At 44.5% G+C, this 24,561-nt stretch overlaps 1 protein-coding gene across 3 annotated transcripts in view; it reads right to left on the bottom strand.

Moving 5' to 3' along the window:
- The window catches only part of pex5la (peroxisomal biogenesis factor 5-like a), a 78,431-nt gene that overhangs the window by 30,043 nt on the left and 23,827 nt on the right, over positions 1-24,561 (bottom strand). For 2 of the 3 annotated variants that reach the window (XM_052074166.1, XM_052074165.1), the window contains exons 2-3: positions 15,495-15,599; positions 3,223-3,334 (exon numbers count right to left, since the gene is read on the bottom strand). In XM_052074166.1, coding sequence (XP_051930126.1) covers positions 3,223-3,334; positions 15,495-15,599 — 217 coding nt within the window. The remainder of the gene's footprint in view (positions 1-3,222; positions 3,335-15,494; positions 15,600-24,561) is intronic. The other variant, XM_052074167.1, reaches the window with a different exon arrangement.

Raw genomic sequence — 24,561 nt, forward strand, 5'->3', positions numbered from 1 at the left:
AGTAGCGGGGCATGCTGGAGCCCATCCCAGCTGTCTTAGGGGAGGGGGACACCCTGAACCGGTTGCCAGCCAATCTCAGGGCACATATAGACGAACAAGCATTCGCACCCGCACTCACACCTCGGGACAATTCAGAGAGTTGGGACAATTCATTTTGGTCTGAAAGAAAATGTTGGTGATTCAGCACAGAGTGATATAGCGTCTTTTTGAAACAATCCAAATACTGTATATGTCTGGGAGAAAACGAGGAGCATCTTTTTACTTCATTGACTTCTATGATGCATTTTATGACCTCAGGATGGAAGCCCGACAACACCCGTGTGTGATTTGTTTTCTTGTCTTCCTTTTGTTTCAAATTTACTGCATCCTTTTGGAATACTGGATAATGACATATTTATTGGTTTCAGAGTTAATCATAATAACTGCCAATATCTGACAGGAAGAAGAAATAAAAATCACACTATGGTAGTTTTTAATCTGTTTTACAATTTTCTTAGGAGCAAAATCCAACTGTTTTGATATATCAGTGCTTTTCACATGCACCGCACTGCCCCTTAATGGTTTCTTCTGATTGCCGCTAATTTTTCCATTCAGTAGGTGGTAACTATTAAAACTTATATTTGTAGAATCTCAGTCGAATTCCCGGGCCCCTGGCTGACTGTTTCCCTTCATGTAAGGAGAGCTCAAAGCTGCAGAGAGATGACGAGATAATTGGCGTGCTGCTGTTTCACGATAACCAGCTGAGAGGGTTTGTTGACTGAAATCTTGGCGTAATCAGAGCGTATGATTGTCGCCCGTGACTTGTGCTATTTAGATGACAAGCACAATTACAAATGTTGAGATGCAGTCAAGGAGGGAGGTTGCCTGAAGAGATTTTAGCATCAAAAGAAACACAAAGGCATTCATTACAAAGCAGGTCTTTTTAAATGTTTTGACACCCTTGAGCTGGAATTAATGAGACTGGCAAAAGGCGGTTGCTCAGACTGAGAGGGTTTGTTTATATGTCGGGATTTCGCCTTGATTCTTATGCTCTTAGAAGGATGTTCTGCAGTTGCGCTCAACTTAAAGAACTATATGTGTCCATTGAGTATGTCATATAGAAATATGGCGGTGTTTATTGAATTATTTTAGATTATTGAATTTAAAAATAGGGTTGGTCTTTGATGTTTATTTCCCTAGTTTTATTTTAATATTTTTGTGTATGTGTGGAATTTCATTGGAATGTATGATAGCTGGTGTACACGAAGAAATAGAGTAAATTAAGAACAGCAAAACATTGATTTTTACTTAGATTTGCTCCTGCTTTTTATAATGAGTGTGTTGGGAAAGATTCTGTGGATGCATGCATTTTATTTCACAACACCTCGACTGCGGATGGAATGATAAACAATGACTTCTCAACCATGTACGTTGTGTTGCCAAGGCATTACCTCTGAATTCTGAGCTTACAGGCATGCAAATGCATCTGTATGTGTCTGCATATGCAAATGTCTTTTTATGACCAGCCCGAAGTGAGTCATTGTGTCACCTCGGCCTCTGGAAATGTCCTATCTGGGCTCCAGATTGAGAACCTTCAGCGTTTCCTGGGACAGGTTAGTTGAGTGTTTGACCAAAGTGAGGTGGTGGGAGATGGCCATTGTCTGACCCAGATAAGCAGATACAGTGTATGGACAGAGTTCTCCTAATTACCCAGAATTGAACGGAATAATGCTGAGGCAAAAGAGAAAGATGACAGCTCTTTTGTCAGACAGCAATTACAAGTCTTGACGTAATCACGTATTGTTAGTTTTAATGTCAGAATTATATGGTCTGTTCTTACCCAAATCCGACATTTGCATGACCACTGAACAAACGTCTTGGAGGAAAGTGCTGACAAGAGGACAAAATATGTGAGGGTGACTGTCATGTAGAGGGGATTGAGGCAAAAGGAGGCGAGGGTGATGAGAAACTACTTGATGTAGACATCCGCACGGACACCCACAGCATTAAGCAGCACTGACACGGCCCAGGACAAGATGGCGACACGACTTCCTAGCTATAGACTGCCCACCCATGTCTTGTTCATGGTCACAGTTAAGATGAAGACAAAACCTTTGAGCTGACTGGGCAAAAAGCAAATGACAACCTGGATCGAGCGCCCATAGAGACACTCACGTTCACACGTAACATGCGGGCTGCTCGACAGTCGGCCATATGAGCCACGACGCAATCAATGACCCTGTGGATTGTCATTTTCTGTGTGCGTGGGAGTAAACCATTGATGATGTCTATCCAGCGTGAAATCAAGAGTCCACTTATTGACTCGTTGGTTTAGTGAGCTGGATTACACAAAAACAACATAAGCTATTACAGTGAAATTTTAATGGAGTGATGGTTCTTTTACCGAGAAAGAACCCATTACAATTACATGTGGAAAAAAATGCAGGCAGCGTGACGAATAACCTTTAATAACTCAAAACGGAGTCCCATCAGTCTATTCCTAATGTCTTGTGTGACTGTCCGCAACCAGGATGAGAAATACATAAGTGCAATTACAGCACTCTGTGATTTGGTAATATTTTGTATTTGCGGTGCGGTAACATTGGCAAAGGTCTATACTATTTTGTTTTGACTTATTTTCCCCCCACATACAAATGAAACTCAACTTTCAAATTCTCCAGCAGCGAAAAACAAAATTCAAGAGATCCGCTTGTGGATTTGCATAAATTGGAGCTTGTCATTAACATCCCGCATTGATTTTCTCCACTTGTTTACTTCTGCTCAACATTATTCACTGCTTCTTCAGTCCATCACATCGTGTGACAGGCTGACAGAGGATCACACCTAAATCCACTTCACTTGCACATCTTTAAACTGTGGAAGGAAACCAGTTTTGCATAATGGGATCGATCCGAGCTCAGGCTTCACTTCATGTAACAAAACTTTACGGTTTGGAACCCAAATATTTTTTGTACACGAAGAAAGATTGACATTCACTCGACTGTACATTCTATGGGCACTAAACCAGTGAAAAGAGGAGTTACTTTCGGTGCTTGAGAGACAAAAACAGAGTGTTTTCAACAGCATCTTTGATGTAATCACGTGATTGTTTGAAGATGACACATAATCTAGCGTACAAACAAAGGACGGATTTCATTCAATGAAATAAAGGATACAAGTACCGGTAGTTTTAACTTTATACTCTGTCAAAAATAGAATTAGAATGGATGTTGTGTCACGTACCTGCTGTGTTGGAGGTCACCGGTCGGGAAAGCCCATCACACTTGGTCTCGCAGAGAAAATCGTCAATGGAAGGACTCAGAAGCGGACGACTCTCTTGTTGCTCACTCACCAGCTGGAGGGACGACACAAAAAGGTTGAAAAAAACCCCAAACAAAAACAAAACAAAACAAAACAGAGCTTTGAGAATGACAAGGGTTGAAAAGTCATTTCATTTTTCATTCTAAATATTTGGATCATCTTGGACTTATTTTTTAGATATCACATCTTATGGTAATCAGGGTTAATATTTTGTAAACATTGTGTTAGAACCCATTTCTGTAGTAACATTTGTCGCACAAACATAATGTTGATTGATTCTTGTAAACTCCCAGCAATTGAATTCCCATGGAAAGTTTCCCACAAACAGTCTTGCCTCCAGGAAAAATTCACAATAATAACACAACAATAGAATAATGAAACAATCTAGGCAGTTGGCTCAGCCCTCTGCTGCTGTCTAATAATTTTGTCAAAGATTTGGTTTTATTAAACGTGACTGTACACCTGTCTACACTACACTACACGTACAGTATCATGCATTCACTACTCGTCACTTTGAGCCAAATGAGCTTGGATATGCCCCAAACAATAAGACAACTTTGCTTATATCTTTTCCCATACCATCAAAATGCTAATCTTTTTTTTTTCTCGTGACACAGAAATCTTCCAGTGCAGCTGTAGAATGCTTCCCATTTAATTTCTGCTGTCTTGAAGCTTGAACGGAAGGCTGAATCGGTGCCTCATAATTTTGGAGCTCGGAGCCAATTGTGCCCCAGAGGAAAGGTAAGCATCGGTGTCAGCGCTGAGATTTTGGCAGTCAGGAAACTTGACATTTCCTGTTGTTGCCCTGAGGGCTGTATTTGCATGTGGAATTTGAATTCAATGGGTAAAGGCCATTTTGCGTGACACATAATCGTGTGGCTCTGGATACTTGGATGGTTTTGTGCACATTTGGAGAGAGAGCTTTTGGCACTCGGCGAACAGAGTGAAAATATGAATACATTGAGAGAATGGGTCAGTACTGAGTTTGGGTTGTGCTTCAAAATAGCTGAGCCAGCACAGATAATTCGACTTCGTACTGTGTTAGAACAAAACTTAGTCGAGGTCGACTAATGCCTCAAGTCAAGGTGGAGGCATGACAAATTACATGGATACATATTTGGACAAATGGCAAGTGTGTGAATAAATCGATACACTATGTATAAAAGGACGCATTGGACTGAAGTGATTGTTGAGTCGAAGAAGCGTAAGCGGAAGAGTCGACGACAGGCTGCTGTAGTGAACATGACCATGAAGTGGTTTTGGCTTTCTGCGTCTATGTGCTGGTCACATCTGGTGAGTGTCATTTTCCTTTCAGACAACCTAGTTTATTCTACGGAGTACAAGTCATTAAGATAAGATATCCTTTATTAGTCCCACACTGGGGAAATTTACATCCTCCAGCAGCAAGAATGTAGGTAGAAAGAAGAAAGAGGAAAAAAATTTGAATGGACCACTGCGACAATCCTTTGATAAAAGCGTCAAAGAATTTGGAGGGTGTTCTGTGGTTCAACTTCTCTTCTCTGTAGTTTAGTCGGAAATTAGGGTGATTTTTTTTGGTCAGTTATTTTCATGTTGAAAGTAGCCCCTTATGTTTGCCCCTCATGCCTAACCTTTTGGGCCGATGGCTCAAATGGCTTCTGAGCACACAAACACAACAAGAGATCCTTGGGATGATTGCCATCGGGTAACCTATGCAAAGGCGCCTGTAATTGACGGTCACTCTCCCTTTCAATACAGTTGTGGTTTTATGAAATGAAATGCACACATGTACCAGTCATGCAGCCTCACAATACAAGCAGGAACAAATCTAAGAAAAAAAAGCAAGATTAAGAATTGGCCAGAATTAAGACTATATTGAATTGTTATTGAATGAATGAGCCACAGACTGCAGTATGCAAAATGGCAAAATAAATACATTAAATGTCAGTGCACACCAGGTTATTTCCCCCCGCCCTTATACACACACACACACACACACACACACATATATGAACGTTTTAGGTCTTACGCTCTCAAGTGACACAATTTGGAGCTGAACCTGAATGTAAGTTAAAAGGTTAAGCTAGTCTTGGACCAAGTTTTTGATATCACCTTTTAGATTGGGTGAAAATAGCCTGGAATGGCAGACAATCTAGCCTGCTTTTTCCCTTTATTTTTGTCTCTGGGAATGTAAATATGCCGGTATAGGCCTGTCTATCTGCTGTTATTCCCTGCAGAGTAATATTTACAGTGTTGTGAGTGACTGAAGGTCAGGGCTGTCAAAAAAAAGCCTCTTGCAGACATTTTCATCTCATCCCCAGTTTTTATTTAGACAAGACGGAGATGTTGACAGTTGCTTCAGGATCTATCTAGAGTATGTATCTGTCTCCCGTTGTTATGTATCTACCTGCAGTGCAGTACCTATCATTCTATCTGGCCGACGGTCTCTCGGCTTGGTTGTCAGTCAGCTCAGATATTGCATCTACTTACAGTTCCTATCAGTGTGTTTGTCTTTCTCAGTTGCTCTGTCCATCTATAATACCTCCCCAACAGTAAGTTTAAATTTGCTGATTGTCTGTCTCTCTGTCTACAGTACCTAGCAACAGTACCTATCAGTCTGTCTGTCTACCTATGTATCAGTCGCTCTTATTTAAGGTGACTACCTCAGTTAAACCTTGTGCTTGTTGAATCTTATCAAAGTATGTAATCTAACAAGAGAATTTGAGGGCTTCTGTGAATTAGGGTGCTCACTGTCGCTTCACTTTACCGATTCGTCTTATTGTTTATTGTGTATGTTAAATCGCTCCATGTACAGCACTTTGTATGCAGCGATGGCTGTTTGAAAGTGCTCTACAAATACTGTTGACTTGACTTGACTTTAGTAACTTTCGTCTGCGGGCAAAACAAACTTGAATGCAACCACAAAACGACGTGATGAGTCAATGTTGTCCGGACGAGTAGTCTGATTTCGCAAACATGCACAACATTGTTGTTTCAAGTATTTTACGTGTGGTCAAGTTGACGTCATGTTCTTATGCAATCTATAATAGACGAACTACTCGCTGCTAAACTTAGCCATGTCCACAAATCTAGTAATGCATTAATCTCATTTGAATAATTCCCCACGTCAGACCATATTTCTTGGGCTTCCTTTTCATTTGCCCGTTTCTCCAAGTCACTGTGTTGAGATTGTTGTTGATGACAGCTACTTTGTCATTGTGTCTTTGACCCAACATCCAAAGTTTCGCTATTCTCTGGTCAAGTTTTTAGCACTTATCAAAGCACATCTAATTTGATTGTAAAATGTAAAACTTTCAGTTTCAAGCCAAGCATATTCTCCAGATAACTTGATTGAAAGTGGTTAGGCTGTCAAAGTGAGTCGTAATGTCATAAGCTTCCGTTATTGTGAAAGACTACCCGACTAATGCGTTTCATTCTTGGAAGGAATGTGATGGGAGGAACACAAAGTCTTCAAACACATCTTGCTTTTTTAAAGTCCTAATAAGAATCCACCTGCCAAAAACACAAAAATAATTGATCATTAGTGATGTTTTTTGTTTATTTTCATTGTGGTCTGCTTCTGGTGCAATTCTTCATGGCTTACACGACAATGATTCCACACTGTTTGTGTATGGTGGAAACCCAATCCTGGTTTACTACTCCAAACAGAACCATAGAAAGCAACCTGCTATCTCTACAAGGAGGTTAGCATTTACTTTTCATGCATTTTCATGGTACAGTATATCTCTTTGTGTCTCCTTTAAGGAGTAATCGAGTAAATTATGTAGTGGGACACATCTACTAATTGCGTCGCTTGGGCTTTACTCGAGAGAGTTTGAGAGAAGTTGTTGTCAAGGGAGTGGGATAAACATCAGAGAATTCAAGGTGAGCTTGGAATTGGTTACGTAAAGGAAAACTCAAGGAAAGAAGTGAAGTTACTGGGGGGAACCTGGAGGCTTTTACAGCCAGTTTCATTCAGTCATTTTATCTTCAGCTTGTATTTAATAATTCACTCTTAAGATGGCTCGGATTCAGTCATCTTTAAACTTGCTGTAGCCAATCCTTCGTCTTCTTTTTACCCCTTAACATGACCGGACAGGATTTATCTTTCACTTTTCACATTGTTGTAACCAGCATTAGAATCAATTAACAGTGTTTGTTCAGACTGAAACTGCCTCGGGAGTAACATAGCTCAGTTGGCGATTCAGACACCCGCTGCTGTGACCTTTTTAGATATCTGTTGGCCTACTTCATATATAATTGATGTACATAGTGCAACCAACTTTCCAATGCCTTCAAGCTTGTAGAATTCGAGGAATTCATTCCAGGAGAAAACATGCCTGAACTGTTCTACCAATTTTGGACATGACCCATTATGATGCACAATATGTGTGCACCTCAGTCGACCTCAGTTCAGCCAATGTCAAAGTTATGGTGATGTCAACAGACATATGACTCGGGACATTCCTCTCTTCTGATCCAAAGGCCTGTTTTTCAGATGTCTCTATATGTTTATCCCAATACTGCTCAGGCAACAGCCAGGGTCGACAATCCTAAATGCCTGCTCAATATTGACCGAAGTAAATCCTTTTGTATGTGCTTGACACAGAGTTTGGCGCAAGTTTATGATTCTTCAATCGTGACGTTTAACATGATTTTAAAGGAATTACCTGAAATAGAGAAGAAATTTATTATGTTATGCGTTTCCACAACAATTCTCATGACATTCATTCACAACAGTAAAAATAACAAGAATAGTTTGTCATCACCATCTCATTACTAGTTAAGCTAACCGTTAGCTTAGCTTCTTCTTGAAATGATGCTTCAATTGTTTTTGGGTTGATAGCCATCTGTATGCGCTATTGAAGAGGAAGCGGTGGGAGGAATGTGATTAGTTGGTTAGCTAACATATGCTTGTCACCTGTGATCTGTCACGTTGAGCCCGAGGCGATGAGAAATCGCCTCGTGCACAACAGAAAAAAAGACGAGGTGGATCCCCGGAGAAGCAGACAACGAAAAGATCTTGTGAGAACAAAGGGATTTTAATAAATAACAAAAGGAGCCCGAACAGGGAAAACGGTAACAGAAAGCGCTGGTCAAATAAGAACCAGGAAAAAATATGGAAGATAACCGAAAACGCTCGCGAAACGATAAAGGGCGAGGAACTACCGAGATAACAATTAGATAACAATATGAAGTACGCGAAGATTGGGGCCGTAAGGCAATAGGGCAGCGAGAAATGGTCGAACGACGAGAATAGCAAATAGCGAACAATGGCACGGTAAGGAATTCTCCGGCAGTGAGATGACTGCCGGAGTCGCCTAATAAAGGCACGTAATCAGCCCGAAATAACGGGCAGGTGTGCCGAACAGGTGGCGGGAGAACCCGCCACCTGCTGGCGAGCACGCGACGTGACAGTACCCCCCCCTCAACGGACGCCTCCCGGCGGACTACCCGGTTTGGACGGATGAGCAGTGTGGAAGTCGCGCAGAAGGGACGGGTCAAGGATCCAGGAGCGAGGCACCCATTGCCGCTCCTCCGGCCCGTAGCCCTCCCAGTCGACCAGGTACTGGAAGCCCTTGCCCCTGCGCCGAGAGTCCAGGATGGCACGAACCGTGTACACCGGGTCCCCGTCGACCACCCGCGGGGGCGGCGGCGGAGCGGGAGGGGGCGCCAAGGCGCTGGAAGACACAGGCTTGAGCAGGGAGACGTGGAACACGGGGTGGACCTTCATGGAGGCCGGCAGCCGGAGCCTGACCGCGACGGGGCTGATGACGGCCTCGACCTCGAACGGGCCAGCGAATCGGGGCCCCAGTTTGGCAGACGAGCCGGCCAGGCGAAGATCCCTCGTAGCCAGCCACACCTTCTCTCCCACCGCATATGAGGGCGCCGGGCGCCGACGACGATCAGCGATCCGCTGGTTCCGGGACGCCGTGCGGGACAACGCAGCCCGGGCCTCCCTCCACACGTGATGGGCCCGCTTAAGGTGGCGCTGCACGGAAGGGACCTCCACCAGCCCCTCCTGGGACGGGAACAGCGGTGGCTGGTAGCCGTAGGCCGTCATGAACGGCGACCTGCCTGTAGCGGAGGAGACGAGAGTGTTGTGGGCGTATTCCACCCAGGGCAGGTGGTCGGCCCAGGATGCCGGACGGTGGAGACAAACACAGCGGAGGGCCGCCCCCAGATCCTGGTTGGCGCGCTCAGCCTGCCCATTGGACTGAGGGTGGTATCCCGAGGTCAGGCTGGCCGTAGCTCCGAGGGACCGGCAGAACCGCTTCCAGACGCGGGACACAAACTGGGGCCCCCGATCCGATACGATGTCCGCCGGAATGCCGTGGAGACGGAAGACGTGCTGGATGAGGAGGTTGGCGGTCTCCAGCGCCGACGGCAACCTGGACAAGGGCACAAAGTGAGCGGCCTTGGAGAAGCGGTCCACGATCGTGAGCACGACCGTCCGGCCCCGGGAAGGCGGTAGGCCCGTGACGAAGTCCACCGCGATGTGAGACCACGGGCGAGGAGGAATGGGCAGCGGTTGGAGCAGTCCCGCCGGGGGCTGATGCGACGACTTGCCGCAGGCGCAGGAGGTGCAGGCCTTGACGAACTCCGTCGTGTCGCGGCGGAGCTCCGGCCACCAGAAACGCTGGGCGACGAGCTGCACAGTCCGGTTCACCCCGGGATGACACGCCACCTTGGATGCGTGTCCCCACTGCAGGACCTCCGAACGGAGGGCAGGAGGCACGAACAGCTTCCCTGCTGGGCACCCCGCCGGCACCTGCACCCCCACCAGGGCGGACAGGATCCGCTGCTCAATCTCCCACTGGACGGCCCCCACTATGCACTGGGTCGGGAGGATGGTCTCCGGGGAACGGTCCCTCCCCGCAGGTTCGTGGAGCCGGGAAAGGGCGTCAGGCTTAGTGTTCTTGGAACCGGGGGAGTAGGTGAGAACGAAGTCGAACCTGGTGAGGAAGAGGGCCCACCGGGCCTGACGGGCGTTAAGTCTCTTCGCGGAGCGGAGATAGGCGAGGTTCTTATGGTCCGTGTATACGGTAAACGGTTCCTTAGCCCCCTCGAGCCAGTGCCGCCACTCCTGTAATGCGGTGACCACAGCCAACAGTTCCCGGTTGCCCACGTCGTAGTTCGACTCGGCGGCACTGAGTCGACGGGAGAAGAAGGCGCAGGGGTGCAGCTTCTGGTCGACTGGGGAGCGTTGGGACAGCACCGCACCCACCCCTGAATCCGAGGCGTCCACCTCTACGACGAAAGGGCGGTCAGGGTCAGGATGTTGCAGAACCGGGGGACTAGTGAACGCCGCCTTAAGACGCGCGAACGCCGCATCCGCGGCAGGGTCCCACTTAAAAGGGATTTTGACCGAGGTAAGGCGGGTTAGGGGAAGCGCCATCTGGCTGTAACCACGGATGAAACGCCTATAGAAGTTGGCGAACCCCAAGAAGCGCTGCAGCTCCTTACGGTTGGACGGGACCGGCCATTCAGTGACCGCACGCGTCTTAATGGGGTCCGCCCGTAGCTTGCCCTGTTCTATAATGAACCCCAGGAAGGAGATGACGGGAACATGGAACTCACACTTTTCTGCCTTGACGAAGAGCCGGTTCTCGAGCAAACGTTGTAGCACCAGCCGAACATGTTGCTGGTGCTCATGCAGAGAACGAGAAAAAATTAAAATGTCGTCAAGATAAACAAAACAGAAGATGTTGATCATGTCCCGGAGCACGTCATTAATGAGGTTCTGGAAGACGGCAGGTGCGTTTGTGAGGCCAAAAGGCATGACGAGATATTCGAAATGGCCCAGGGGAGTCTTAAACGCGGTTTTCCACTCGTCGCCCTCTCGGATGCGAACCAAGTGGTACGCGCTGCGTAAGTCTAATTTTGAGAAGATGGTGGCTGATTGCAATGGGGCGAAGGCGGAGTCCAACAAGGGTAGCGGGTATCTATTTTTAATTGTAATTTCATTTAGTCCACGATAGTCTACGCAGGGTCGTAGGGACTTATCCTTCTTCCCTACGAAGAAGAAACCCGCCCCTAACGGTGAGCGTGATGGTCTGATGAGACCTGCAGCGAGCGAGCTGTTAATATACTCCGTTAACGCCTCACGCTCGGGATGGGATACCTGATACAGACGCGAGGTTGGCAACGGAGCGCCCGCCTGCAGGTCTATCGCGCAATCGTAGGGGCGGTGTGGGGGCAAGGAGCGCGCGCGATCCTCGCTAAAGACCTCCCCAAGGTCCCGATAGCACTCCGGCACTCCGTCAAGGCAGATCTCCTCGGGGGGCGTGACGCGTTCGTGCCTCCCGACGGCTGACCGCAGGCAGTGCTGGTAACAATAAGGGCTCCAGCTATCGATAGCGGGGCGCGCCCATGAGATCACCGGGTTATGCGTCTGGAGCCAGGGTAAACCGAGGATGATCGGGGCGTTCCGGGACCGCATAACATAAAAACGACGATGCTCAATATGATTCCCGGATAATGAAAGCTTTAACGGCTCCGTTCGATGCGTTACCACCGCCAGGAGGCGCCCATCCAGATCACGCACCCGCTTCGCCACAACCAACTCCTCTAAAAAGCACCCCAGTTCGGACGCGAGATTAGTGTCCATTAAACAATCATCGGCTCCCGAATCCACCAGGGCCCGAACCCGTCTTGACCGGGACTCGCCGAATACCTCCGCCTCGAGCTCGAGTCTATTAGGATGTCCTGGTCGCTTATCGACTCGCCTAGACTCGGGGGGCGACGCGCGGGGCCGTGACTCACAGTACTCGGGAGGAGCGTGGAAGGACGATCCCGGATGGCTGGTTGCGGCGCGGGGGGATGGTTGGGCGCCGCTTGTTGTAGCACGGTCGCGATGACGGCGCCTTTCTTCCTCCGCACCACCGTCCTTGCCGCCCAGCTGCATCGGCTCGTCCCGGGAGTGATCGCCGAACCCACGATGTTCCTCACGGTACGTGGTGCGGCGGGACGGATACCGATCACCTCCACGCTCCCGGCCTCGCTCCCTCAGGCGATTGTCCATAAGGAGGGCGAGGTCGATCAGCTCCTCCAAATCGGTGCTGTGGTCGCGGGTCGCCAGCTCGTCCTTGAGTAATGAGTTCAGGCCACGGCGAAACAGTCCACACAGGGCCCGATCGTCGTAACCGCTCTGCGCGGCCAGGATCCGGAACTCGATGGAGTAGTCAGCGACCGAACGCCTTCCCTGCTGCAGGGCGAGCAGCCGCCCCTCCGCCTCTCTGCCCCGCACGGGATGGTGGAACACCCGACGGAAGGCTGCCACGAAATCCGGATAGGAGGTGCGGAGATTCGGCTTAGCGTCGCTGGTCGCGATTGCCCACGATGCCGCCGGACCTGTCAAGAGACTCATGATATAAGCCACCTTGGCGGCGTCAGTGGCATAGGAGGACGGCTGTTGGTCAAAAACTAGCGAGCAGTTGTGTAAGAAGTGTCCACACTGCCCGTGCTCACCCCCGTAACGAGGGGGATGTGGAAGCGAGGGCTCCCTCGACATAGTAGGGTACGAGGAGGGAGCCTCCGGGATGGTAGGACGAAGCCCGGAAGGTGGTCTTCGTTCCTCCACCCGAATAAGGCGAGGTTCGAGATCATCGAACCGATGAGCCAGCATGGAGACCGCGCCGCTGAGTTCCGTAAGGGCTTGGCTGTGCTGACTCATTTGCCGCTCTTGTCGAGCAAGAGCGGACAAGATCTTTTCGGCGTCTGCGGGATCCATGGTGGCCGGAGAATTCTGTCACGTTGAGCCCGAGGCGATGAGAAATCGCCTCGTGCACAACAGAAAAAAAGACGAGGTGGATCCCCGGAGAAGCAGACAACGAAAAGATCTTGTGAGAACAAAGGGATTTTAATAAATAACAAAAGGAGCCCGAACAGGGAAAACGGTAACAGAAAGCGCTGGTCAAATAAGAACCAGGAAAAAATATGGAAGATAACCGAAAACGCTCGCGAAACGATAAAGGGCGAGGAACTACCGAGATAACAATTAGATAACAATATGAAGTACGCGAAGATTGGGGCCGTAAGGCAATAGGGCAGCGAGAAATGGTCGAACGACGAGAATAGCAAATAGCGAACAATGGCACGGTAAGGAATTCTCCGGCAGTGAGATGACTGCCGGAGTCGCCTAATAAAGGCACGTAATCAGCCCGAAATAACGGGCAGGTGTGCCGAACAGGTGGCGGGAGAACCCGCCACCTGCTGGCGAGCACGCGACGTGACATGATCACATGTTTGGGTGGGATATAATTGTTATGCTTTACATTGGTATCTGAATTAATTTTACACTTGACACCTTTCTTGGCACACAGACAGTTTTTGTGAAGTGTAAAGTCGACTTATGAAGGTTATATGATAATATTTTTACTCATGGGAATGAAACTGTTTACATAACTATATTAAGAAATATAATGACTTGTCTGGGTTTTTTTTTCTTTCACACAAGTGAAGGCTTTCTGGGAGGTCGTGTCCGAGGCTCTCACCCCTGACTCATTAAAATCTGAGATCTTCGCAGTAATGCGCTTTCCAAATAGACTTGACCTGACATGCGGCGTGAGGAGCCGCGGCCTGCCACTTAGCCTCTCTCATTTGCTAAGTGACATCAAGCCAGGAAACAATGCCCCTTAAAAACGCCTCTGAAGAATTTGGCCATCATCATTACTTTTTTCAGATATTTGGAAAAACAGTCAGTGGATGCAGAATGCATTACTATTGTGTGAGTGTTTTGAAATCCTTTTAAAAGAATGTTAAGACATTGAGGTTTTTTTTGTTGTTGTTGTTTTTTTTTTACATCAAGAAACACAAACAACCCAATTGGTTTTCCGTGCTTCCCTTGGTTCATGCTTAAATTATTAAACAGCTGCTCTCTACCACCCAATACTGCCTTGAAACAACCGCTTCCTTCAGCATGTATGGGAAACCAATCAAAGACATATGGAATATATGTGGAAACAGACTTATTTACATTAATAGGTTTGTGATTATAATGATTAATCTTTTTTTAAAAGCCTTCCAACCAATGATTCACTTGGGACATTTACACTTAAACATACTCCGGGTTATACAATATTTTGCTCAAAGTTAAATAACTAATTTTTAGATTTGATCAATTCTCATTAGAAATAGTGGCTAAATAATCATAATTTATTTCAATTTGTAGCACACCAACTGTGAAGATGTTTGCGTTTTAGGATCCAGTGACAAATACAGGGGTGATATTCAAAGCAGTCATATGAGATTTGGAGACGTGAATATACGTGTGTGCATATTTTTTATCAGCGAGAAGATATATCTTGTCATTGATAGGCAGCTAAATGCCACACTGTAAGCACTGTCTTCAGTTTGACTGATAATCACTTCCGATAGCCCTGGAAGACATTTTAACATGACACAATTCATCCAGACATATGAGGAATTCACCACTCTTACTGTGTGGTTGAAAAAGATGTTCTTCCATGTTTTTGAAACAATGTCTTCCTTCAGAACAATAATGACATTGTAGCTATTCTCGAACACAAAGTCCATGCTGTTGATGTACAATCATCTGTACAAGCTTCTAGCCTTCAGCAACAATGCAGAGCCATATGTTAATCTTCTCCCTCAAGTAAAACCATTATCTCGGTTGTGTGACAGCTTATCAAATGAGACATTGCATTAGGAAATCAATTGACTATAAAGCATGCTGCAGGTTATTGAATCAGACAGAAATATAAGATGACATGGAGCGGCACGCGCAGTTTTTTCACGAAAGCAGTCACGCGGTGAAGCAGAAGGATGCAATGAGCTCAGTCAGGTCATGGGTATCTGTGTGGCATTTGAAAAGAGTTTTTGATGCCCTGCTCATAATTTGTTAAATGGTAATGAGGAGGTTTTTCAGAGTTGATTAGAGAGATGAAATGTGTGTTGACCTCGTAGGTAAACCCTCCTGGAAACGCGCTAAGAAGATGAATGTTGACGTGAAGGACTGCAGCATTTGGTTTCGTGCTGTGTGTAATAACACTGCAAACCATTCGATAACTGGGTGAAAATACTTGTCAACTTCAAAATATTTTCTGCCAACTCGAACTACCCGGCAGCTGAAAATGACAGCTTCTATATTTTGTATACACAACAGGAAGTCAGTTTGTTATTGCATCCGTACAACGAAAACAGGAGGACAATTCACTTGTAGGCAACGGGTGTTCTGCAATGGTACTGCCCACCTTGGTAGTCACCGTGAGGAGGGGCTTCCCTTCTGACGACGCCTTACTCGGTATCTCCTTCAGGACCATGGCAACAGTCTTATCTGCAGCCCTAGAGTCTTTGCCCTACAACAGTGAAATCAACAATGACTTGTGTCAGGACAGTTCAATGCATCACCCTCATCCAGAGCGTCTTACATACAAGACTTTATCTTATGATGATGGACATACTAAGGCGTGTGAGGCTCTTTCTGTTAACAAGACATCCACAAGACTATGGCGATGAAAAGTCACTGTACAATGCGTTGACTTGAGACTGTGATAAACGCGATCATCCAGAGCGGTACTTAACACCACGATGACGGCGGGTTACCACATGGAGATAACTGACTTTGTACTGACAGATGACATTGCTTTTGCCTTCGGCGTGGCTGCGTGGTGCGTGTGTAATAATGACAACCTCTCAATATGATAATAAGCCTCCGTGTTTGCACATCATATTAGCCAGTGACGCATACCTGAGGGAAAGCAGTGCAGTAAAGAGCAAACAGCTTATTTTGATTGCTCATTTAGGACTTGTATTAGACACTACTGACACAAAATATTGGCTCAATAAACAAGATCTTCCGTGAATCAGTACAGTAACAAACTGCAATTCTTAAAGGAGCGTACCTGATTCATAATCAAACTACAATACAATGATATACAAATCATCATTTTACAATAACCCGAGGTGCGCCCCCAAGAAGGATGCCAGCTTATCCAATGAGAAGGGATTAGTTCATCCTTCATCACGAAGGGCTGAAATCCTTGTCTCTGGTGTATTACTTTCACTTCCTCCCTTTAAGACGGAATAACAGATGGAGACAACTTTGCTACTGCCTAAGGTATCAACAAGATCACTTTGGGCTTATTACGTTTAAATAATAATGCATATTTAACATGTCATCTATTTTTTATTTTTGTTGTTGTCAATGCATAGTAGTTTGTCCTCGTAGGATGGCGATTAAGTTGTGCCTATTCCAAATGAACTAGTCCCAGAGATAGTTATAGACAAACATTCGCATTCCCATACATATTCAGACTTATGGCTAATTTACCGTCAAGTGGTATTGATTTATGAAATTAATTAATTAATTGCTGCTTTTGGTGTAATTTACTTGCATATACATGTTTCTCTCCCGAGGCACGATACCATCTGTCTCTGTAGGACATGGTTGGCATATTAAATTTTTTGGGAGGAGGCCTACGAGGCAGTTATGATAAGGCTCTTTAAAATCTGCCAAGCAACTTGTGACAAACCAGGAAAAATCATCCAGACATTCTATTGATTTACTTGAATGATGCATAGTCAGTGTTGTTCAAAAACTGTGATTCTCGAAGTAGGGTACGCGCACTCCCTATAGAGGTACACAAACGGATTGTTGCTGGAGTACAATTCAGTTGTATTTAACTTTTAACTCCAATACATTTGCGTCTATATTAAAGGAGTTTGTTTTCAAACATTTATTTGTTATGTTTTTGTTGTTACATTTGTTTTTTTTCCCTCATAGGCCCTTTTTGTCTCCACCTGTTTTCGTCATCCGGGGCCCGGGGTTTTTTTTGTTAATACATTTTGTTCAGCCCAACTTGCTCCTCCTGCCTCCCCCCTTTCTGGGGTCCTCCACCTAACATCACATGACACCATTTTAATTTTACTTTTATGTGCGATGCAATTAATTGTATCATTTCTTTTTTTTCTTATTGCACGTTTAACTCCACATCATTTTATTCATAGAGCGCTGTAAAAACGACTATAGCTGAATCCAAAATGCTGCACATACAGTAAGAATCAGATGTGATTAAAAAAACAAAAACAATAAATTTGTCGCAGAAAGACAAGAACCAAATTGCAACACTAAAACAATTCAGTCCGACTTGAAAACCAAAGAATAAAAATGTCTTTTAAGATGAGTTCTAAAGATGAGACAGATAGAGGGCTTGCCTAATATTTAACGGAAGGTAATGGGATAGGATGGGACCGGCAACAGAAAAATCTTGATTCCCTCAAAGCCTCCACTTCGTCCTCGGTACCTCAAGTAGCATCCTGGTCCGCTGACTTGATGCACTGGGCAGGTACGTAGAAGTAGAGGAGCTCAGAGAGGGGATGTGGTGTGAGACCATTTAAAGATTTCAAAGACAAATGAAAGAATCTTGAAATTAATTCTAAAGTGTACCAGGAGGCAGTGAAGAGAGGCCAGAATTGGAGTTATGTTCTATAGGCTCCAGTTAGGAGGTGAGCAGCAGCATTTTGGACCAACTGGAGACACTGAAGGGTGTCACGGTTGATCTGTTTGGGACCAACAAGTGGCTCTGTAGGGCTCCTCCTACAGCGGCACACCTGTTGGTCATCATGTCAATAATAGGTTCTCTGTTAAAAGGAATACCGGGCCGACCATTCAGTGTCAGGTTATTGACTGCTTCTGTTTGCTTAGTGTTTGTGCCTGACAGCAATGGATTTACGTTTGTATTTCTTTCACCTTTTTTTTGCATATGCCATGGGTTTTTGTTTGTTACTTTAGATTATTGTTGTTCTTAGGACTTTGTTCTGGATTTAGTTCTCAGTGTTTTGTTCATACAGTTTGTCAAGTTCCACGTGCTCCTGCCATTGACTGCTTTTTGGGGTCCTCCACCACCATCGTTCGGGACAGAGGGATGACTAACTTGCTCTAAAATAAAGTGCATTATCAAGCCAAGATCAAATCAAGGCATGGATTACTGTTTGTAACTGCTGTTGTGAAAGGAGAGGCTTTACCTAAGCCAGCTGGCCAACATTGATTAAATAAAATAAAACATGAATAAATAATTGACTGAATGAATGAATGCTGGATTTAAGAACAGCAGTAATTTGTCGGCCGGCTCAATTTAAAATCAATGTCCAATGTAAAACCCAAATTTGAGACTGTTGACTTTAGAATAGACACCAAGAGGGCCAAATCACCCAGACCACTGGGACAAAACGCCACAACTTTTGTCTTCTTGCCATTGCAGTTCAAGAAGTTTAGTGCCATCCAGGCTTTGGTTTCCCCTTAAGGAGAAGGTATCTTTTTTACTTTGCGAGACATTGATCTGACTGTCATGGCAGTGAAAGATTTTAGGGCAGTGTTGTTAATGTTCAAACCGCGCCTTATGTTATAGTGTATTACAGTAAGATTAAATGTGCTTTTGGTGTCGCACTTCTTTTCCGAAAACAGAGAGTAAGTTAAAAAAAATGTGGATGATGCTTCCCCAATACGTACCGGTTAGTCAGATGTTTGAACAAACAACACATGACAAACATAAAGTATACTTAAAGTATTGCGCAACTGAAGTCTATTCAAATTCAAAGCACCATCTCATTGACTTTTACATATGTGAAAAGCTTGTCTCTTGAGCTACGCGCTGCACAGAAGATGACGCTTCATCGTGATTTATTCATACAACCTCTACGAGACACAGTCAGGCGCAGCTGCAGTTGTCTGCTCGCTGCACAGTACTGTATTTATAAATTTTCTTGTCCATGTCCCTGTGATCAATGCCCCATCTGTGCAAAAGCCTGCCTGCCACTCTTTGTGACCTCACTCTCTGAAGCCAAGAGCGACTGCAAGAGGTGACGGTTCAGAGTACGCGGAGAGGCATCAAAACACACACACTGCATTATCCCAGCATCAGATGAAGCATAAGAAAAACATTTGTTCACACTTGTTTTCATGACCAACATCTTCAGTCTTATTTTTAATTACGTGCTCACATTTACGCATCCCACTTTTATACATCAATGGTGGGTGGTGGGAGGAAACAGGGCTATCAGAACCATTGACATTTACAACTTGTAAATGTTTAATTTGTTCCGTGAAAGTGTTCCCAACGTATTTCTCATAGCTCCACTGCTCACATGATTTAATGTACCGGTACTTAAATGTCTTTTTTTTGGTAATAAGTGTTAAACGAACTGAAGCATTAATGTAATAATCAGGATGTCTACGGAACGTTAAAACGTCTTGTATAGAGATCTCACAAAATTAAGGTCTGAACATCCATCCATTTTCTGATCCGCTTTATCCTCACAAGGGTCGTGAGGCGTGCTGGATCCTATTCCAGTCGTCGTCGGGCAGGAGGCGGGGGATACCCTGAACCAGTTACAAGCCAATCCCAGGGCACACATAGACGAACAACCATTCGTACTCACATTCGGACCTAAGGACAATTTTGAGTGTTCAAACAGCCTGCCGGACATGTTTTTGAAATGTGGGAGGAAACCGGAGTACCCGGAGAAAAACCCAACATGCAAACTCCACACAGAGAGGCCGGACCTGGAATTGAACCTGTTACCTCTGTACAGTGTGGTCGACGCCATAAACCACTGGGCCGCCCAGGTCTGAACATAAATCCTTAAAACTCGCTGTTCAAAAGTGCACGTAGCGGCCAGCCGGTCAGCGGCTTGCTTCCTCGAGACTCAAACTAGAAGCAATTTTTAGCAGTCAACACCAAAAAGCCAACGAAAAAGCAAAACAAACATAGTTCATCATTGGATGCTGACTAAACGTTTCTCTCTGTGTAACCATGATTATTTACCCACTTGAAATTGCATTTGAGTCTCTGTACAAAGGTACAAGAATGACTAAAAGATAAATTCCCTGTAGGTTTCACCAAGATTCTTCTCATCCCAGCAGACAGAAGGCTCGAAGAGTGGGACTCACATAGCCACACATTACGGCGGGAGTGTTTCCAATTACACACACACTCTCACTGTGTGAATCTCATACAGTGGAACAGCCAATAATTCACATCCAGCAGGGCTTCAGGATAAGCCTTGCTGGTATTTATAAATGTTGTGTTAATTTTCCCGCAGTCATTTCATTTCCACTGAAACCTCTAATGATGTTTTTTGTCTTCCTCGGTGTGACATTTCCTGCCACTGTTTATTGCCTTTCATGAACTTGACGGTGATTGCGTCTTCTTGTGAATGGAGAAAATGTTGGTGGCATGTGTAATGTGGGAGCGAAAATTACACCCTGACCTGGCATTGAGGAGTAATAGAATGAGAAGTTGAGGCATTGGTGGCGCAGCTCATACATCAGTGTCACAAAGGGATGGCCCGTGCTGAGACGAGCTTCGAAGGAGGCTGGCCCTAAAGACAAATTGATTTCTTTGCCAATCTTCACAAACACCAATCATGTGTCCTACCAGCCAGCTGTAATTGCTCACTAAACCGAGCGTATGCATCTGGCCTCCGCTGGATACAATTTCATACTAGCTCATGTTGACTGAATGCAATACTTTGGCAGCCTGTGAAAAGCTCACATTATTCATGATCCAACCTGTTTTTGTCATGAGGCAACATTCTTTCGTACTTAAGGCACAAATGACCTGATTTTATTGCAACTGTGATTCACAGAACGGCGGGTTCATTGTTCTTCCTTAATCAGTTCCTTTTGAATCTTATTTAATCTGTAACAAAAGTGCAATTCGGGCCACTGGACTAATTAAAGACTTCCGAGGTGGCGGAAAAGTTGTCTTCTACTAAATTGTCTCCCCCGTGCATTGCTTTATATACTAACCCCTGAACCAGAATGTTCATAACATACAGTGTTCTGGACTTCGACCCATTTACTTGTTAACAACATGCCCCAAATTCATTGTAGTCACCAAGACTGTGTTTGGGCTTGAACCGATTAGTAGGCGAGTCGTCTTTGGCCCTCCGCATTGACGTTTTAAGACCATAATTGATTCTCAAGTGTTTTTGGCAACTCATCATCGCATCGGCCATTTTACAGAAGAATTTCAACTTATCCGTCTGCTGCCGTTGCCGGACTATAACACTGGGAAACAGCTAAATATCAAAGAGGTCACACGGCTTTCATACGTCCAAGAGTATGAAAATAAAATGTTTGTACGTGATAATAGTAGTTAGCTGACGATTCCTATCAGCACTAGTCTTAAAACATTCATACCAATTGAAGCGGGACTACGGGCAGCGAGGAACAAGGACAGTGACGCGAAGTGATGCTCCATCATCATCGTCAAAATGTCATCCTATATAACGTGCGGACAACAACTGTGTGTTAACAAGAACTTTACTCAGAATCAAGGTTATATGAGACAACATCCATCAAATTCACAACACTGTAAACAACATTTATTATATGTGTCACTGACATCATATATGGCCGGATTATGTCACAAGAGCGTGGAAATATTTTTGCTTTGGGGAATTGGCTTTACCTTCCTTTTGAATTGCCGGTTTTAAAGTATCAGTACTGACAACAAAGATCATTATGGGGTTATCAATATTTTCTGAACATTTTCTTTCATTCATGATATAGAACAATATAAAAGGACACAGTGAACTACTAAATATGGACTCCTCAGGAATAGTAAATATGCCTTAAAATGTAAACCTAAAGTTATAATCCCACATAGCATTATTGCGACATAAAAACTCGGATGATGAAAAGATGACACAAACAATTGCTGCCTTCGTCCGGTAGCTGCTGGCTAGTTATTAGCGGCTAAACTGTGAATGTTTTCTAGCAATAGAAAATGGATGGATGGTTGCATATGAGCTCTGTTTAAAAAAAAAAAAATCCTGTTGGCTTTTGAAGGACAGCCAGTAAATTACCAAAAAAGTAAGTGGACTCAGAAAATACTCTGGCATTTTCCAGGTCGTATTTTTGTTGATTTTGTTTCTGGTTTTATTTAGGGAGAGTTTCTACTTGCTGGATTGATTAGACCCTCAACTGGTATTGATGGAGGTTTTATCAACATATGACTCTGACTTGGATTTCAGGATTGTCATCATGCATCGGAGTCTAGCTGCATCTCCTAGTAGTTGCACTTTGTCAAAATGCAAACTGCAACGTTAGCTTCAGACATCATTTAACCAATTTATGTTTCATATGCATTTTGTGGTTTAAAGTTTTCCATTCGTGGTTGATTTTGTGTCACACTTGTAAGACAGTTACTGTTATAAAATGAAGATGTGTGTGAGTCACATGAGCATGGCAATGTTTATTACCCTTCCTCATTCATCATAAAGCTAAGAGGTTGTTGGTGTTTTTTTTTAACTCTTTTTACTGGATTAATATTAGTCTGTTTGCACAATTTAATAATTTTAATTGGAATAATTATCAGAAATCCCAATTTCCTCAAATATTACCTATTGCCTTGGAAAGCCGACCAGTTGACTCTCGAGTCATGAAGCAAGTGCCAGTGAATCATCAAATAATAAATCCCTACCACTGTAGCTGATGACCCGGTAATTAAAAATAAATTAAATGACAGTCAGAGCAGTGAGCTTAACGAGGATGTCACATTTATAAATCCATAAATAAAAACTAATCGGCTTTCGCGCTATGTTTTAAATGTAATTATTTTCAGCTTTTGCGGAGAGTGGTGGGGGGGATCGAAGGGGGGTGGGGTGGGTTGCATTCAAGTAAATCATTCCACCCATAAATTGCTTGGACCGCAGCGGCGTACTTATCTTCAAGTGACCAGGGTATTTGCCTGTCAGGGTTGCTTTCTTGTTGTACTCCAAAAAACACCTGGTAGGCACAGAAGGTTTTTGTGGTATTTTAGATGATATTGTTTTTTGTTTATTTGCTTGTTTTAATATGATATGGACATTTATGGGCACGAGCATCAATTCGGGAGGGGAAAGGGAGCTTCATAGTCTGTGCAGTACACATGGCAAATGCGTTTTTTAGATTTTGTGTACTAATTAGTCACATGGGTTAGCCTTTTAGTCACCAAAGCTTTTTCTCCTTGGTACTGTGATGCTAGCAATTTAACCTTTAACCATGAACGTAGATCCCTGGTGTAATTCTTTATGTTTACTTGCATGCACTACAGGTTTATTCTGTGCTATTAAGCCAAAGTGTGTTTCATGGAAGCAATAATGTGATACCTCTTGGGATGGCGATACTTGGTCCATTAAAACAAAATGACAGTGAACAGATTTTCTCTTTTGCTGTTGATGAGATCTCTGAGACTGACTTCACAATTACTGTTTGGTGCTTTCTACCGTCTTTATTACCGATTTGTTCTACTGTTTATTGTAGATGTTAAATTGCTCCATGTACAGCACTTTGTATTCAGCAATGGCTGTCTTAAAGTGCTCTATAAATACAGTTGACTTGACTTGACTAGACATACATTATGTGCGTGTTATTAAGTGAGGTGCAATTCCACAAACAAAAGTGGCTCTGCCTTGTTCGGCTCATTTCCATATTTCAACACATGAACACGAATGACAGTGGCCCTAAAGGGTCAGAAATACGGGACTGAGAATGTGGGATTGGTTGTAGAACCCCGCACCATTTACTTGAAGGAAGAAATCTCTTTAAAATGTTCATATCGTTATTGGAGATGCAACTCAGTTAGCTACGTAGTCCAAATTGAATGCAGGAGAAAAAGACATGGAGTCTTGAAATGAAAGCAGGAGGATAACTCATCCCAGCCAAAAATGTACTGCATTGTTTATTGTACAAATACATGAATATGACAACAGTACATTCAACTCCCTGTCTCCAGAGACAGTAGCAGTCTAGCTTGTTGGGACAGAAAAACTATTATCTCCCAAAAAACATATTTTTACAATATAGGGATTATGCCGCTTATCTTTATATTAAACACAGGTTCATTAATCCAGGCATAATGAAGCACGACTTCATGCACCACATAAGCACTAATTGTCCACTATTTGATTTAGAAGGGAGAAAAAAAATCACACACACAATTTCCTCTGGGCCTCATTTCTGCACAGCGCTCCAGAATACTTTGTGAGTTGGGTAGATGGCGATGAAAGGACCCTTGCGGTGTTCGGGCTGCTGTTCTGTGGGCCAGCTGAGCAAATACATACAAACCGATATCAGGGGGGAAAAAAAGCCCTATGACTCCCAGTGCGTGCCAAACTAAATGGCCAAACAGCCACGAGCCTACCTCGGGTTCATTGCGGCATCTTGCTGAGCAGCTGTTTGCCAAAGCTGTTGCCATTGTCGATATTGGCAAGAGCATCTTGCATGGCACTCAAGGGTTATTTAAACAATACCGAAAGTGAAAAAGTTACATT

Source organism: Hippocampus zosterae, chromosome 8, assembly GCF_025434085.1.
Source record: "Hippocampus zosterae strain Florida chromosome 8, ASM2543408v3, whole genome shotgun sequence".
Lineage (NCBI taxonomy): Eukaryota > Metazoa > Chordata > Actinopteri > Syngnathiformes > Syngnathidae > Hippocampus > Hippocampus zosterae.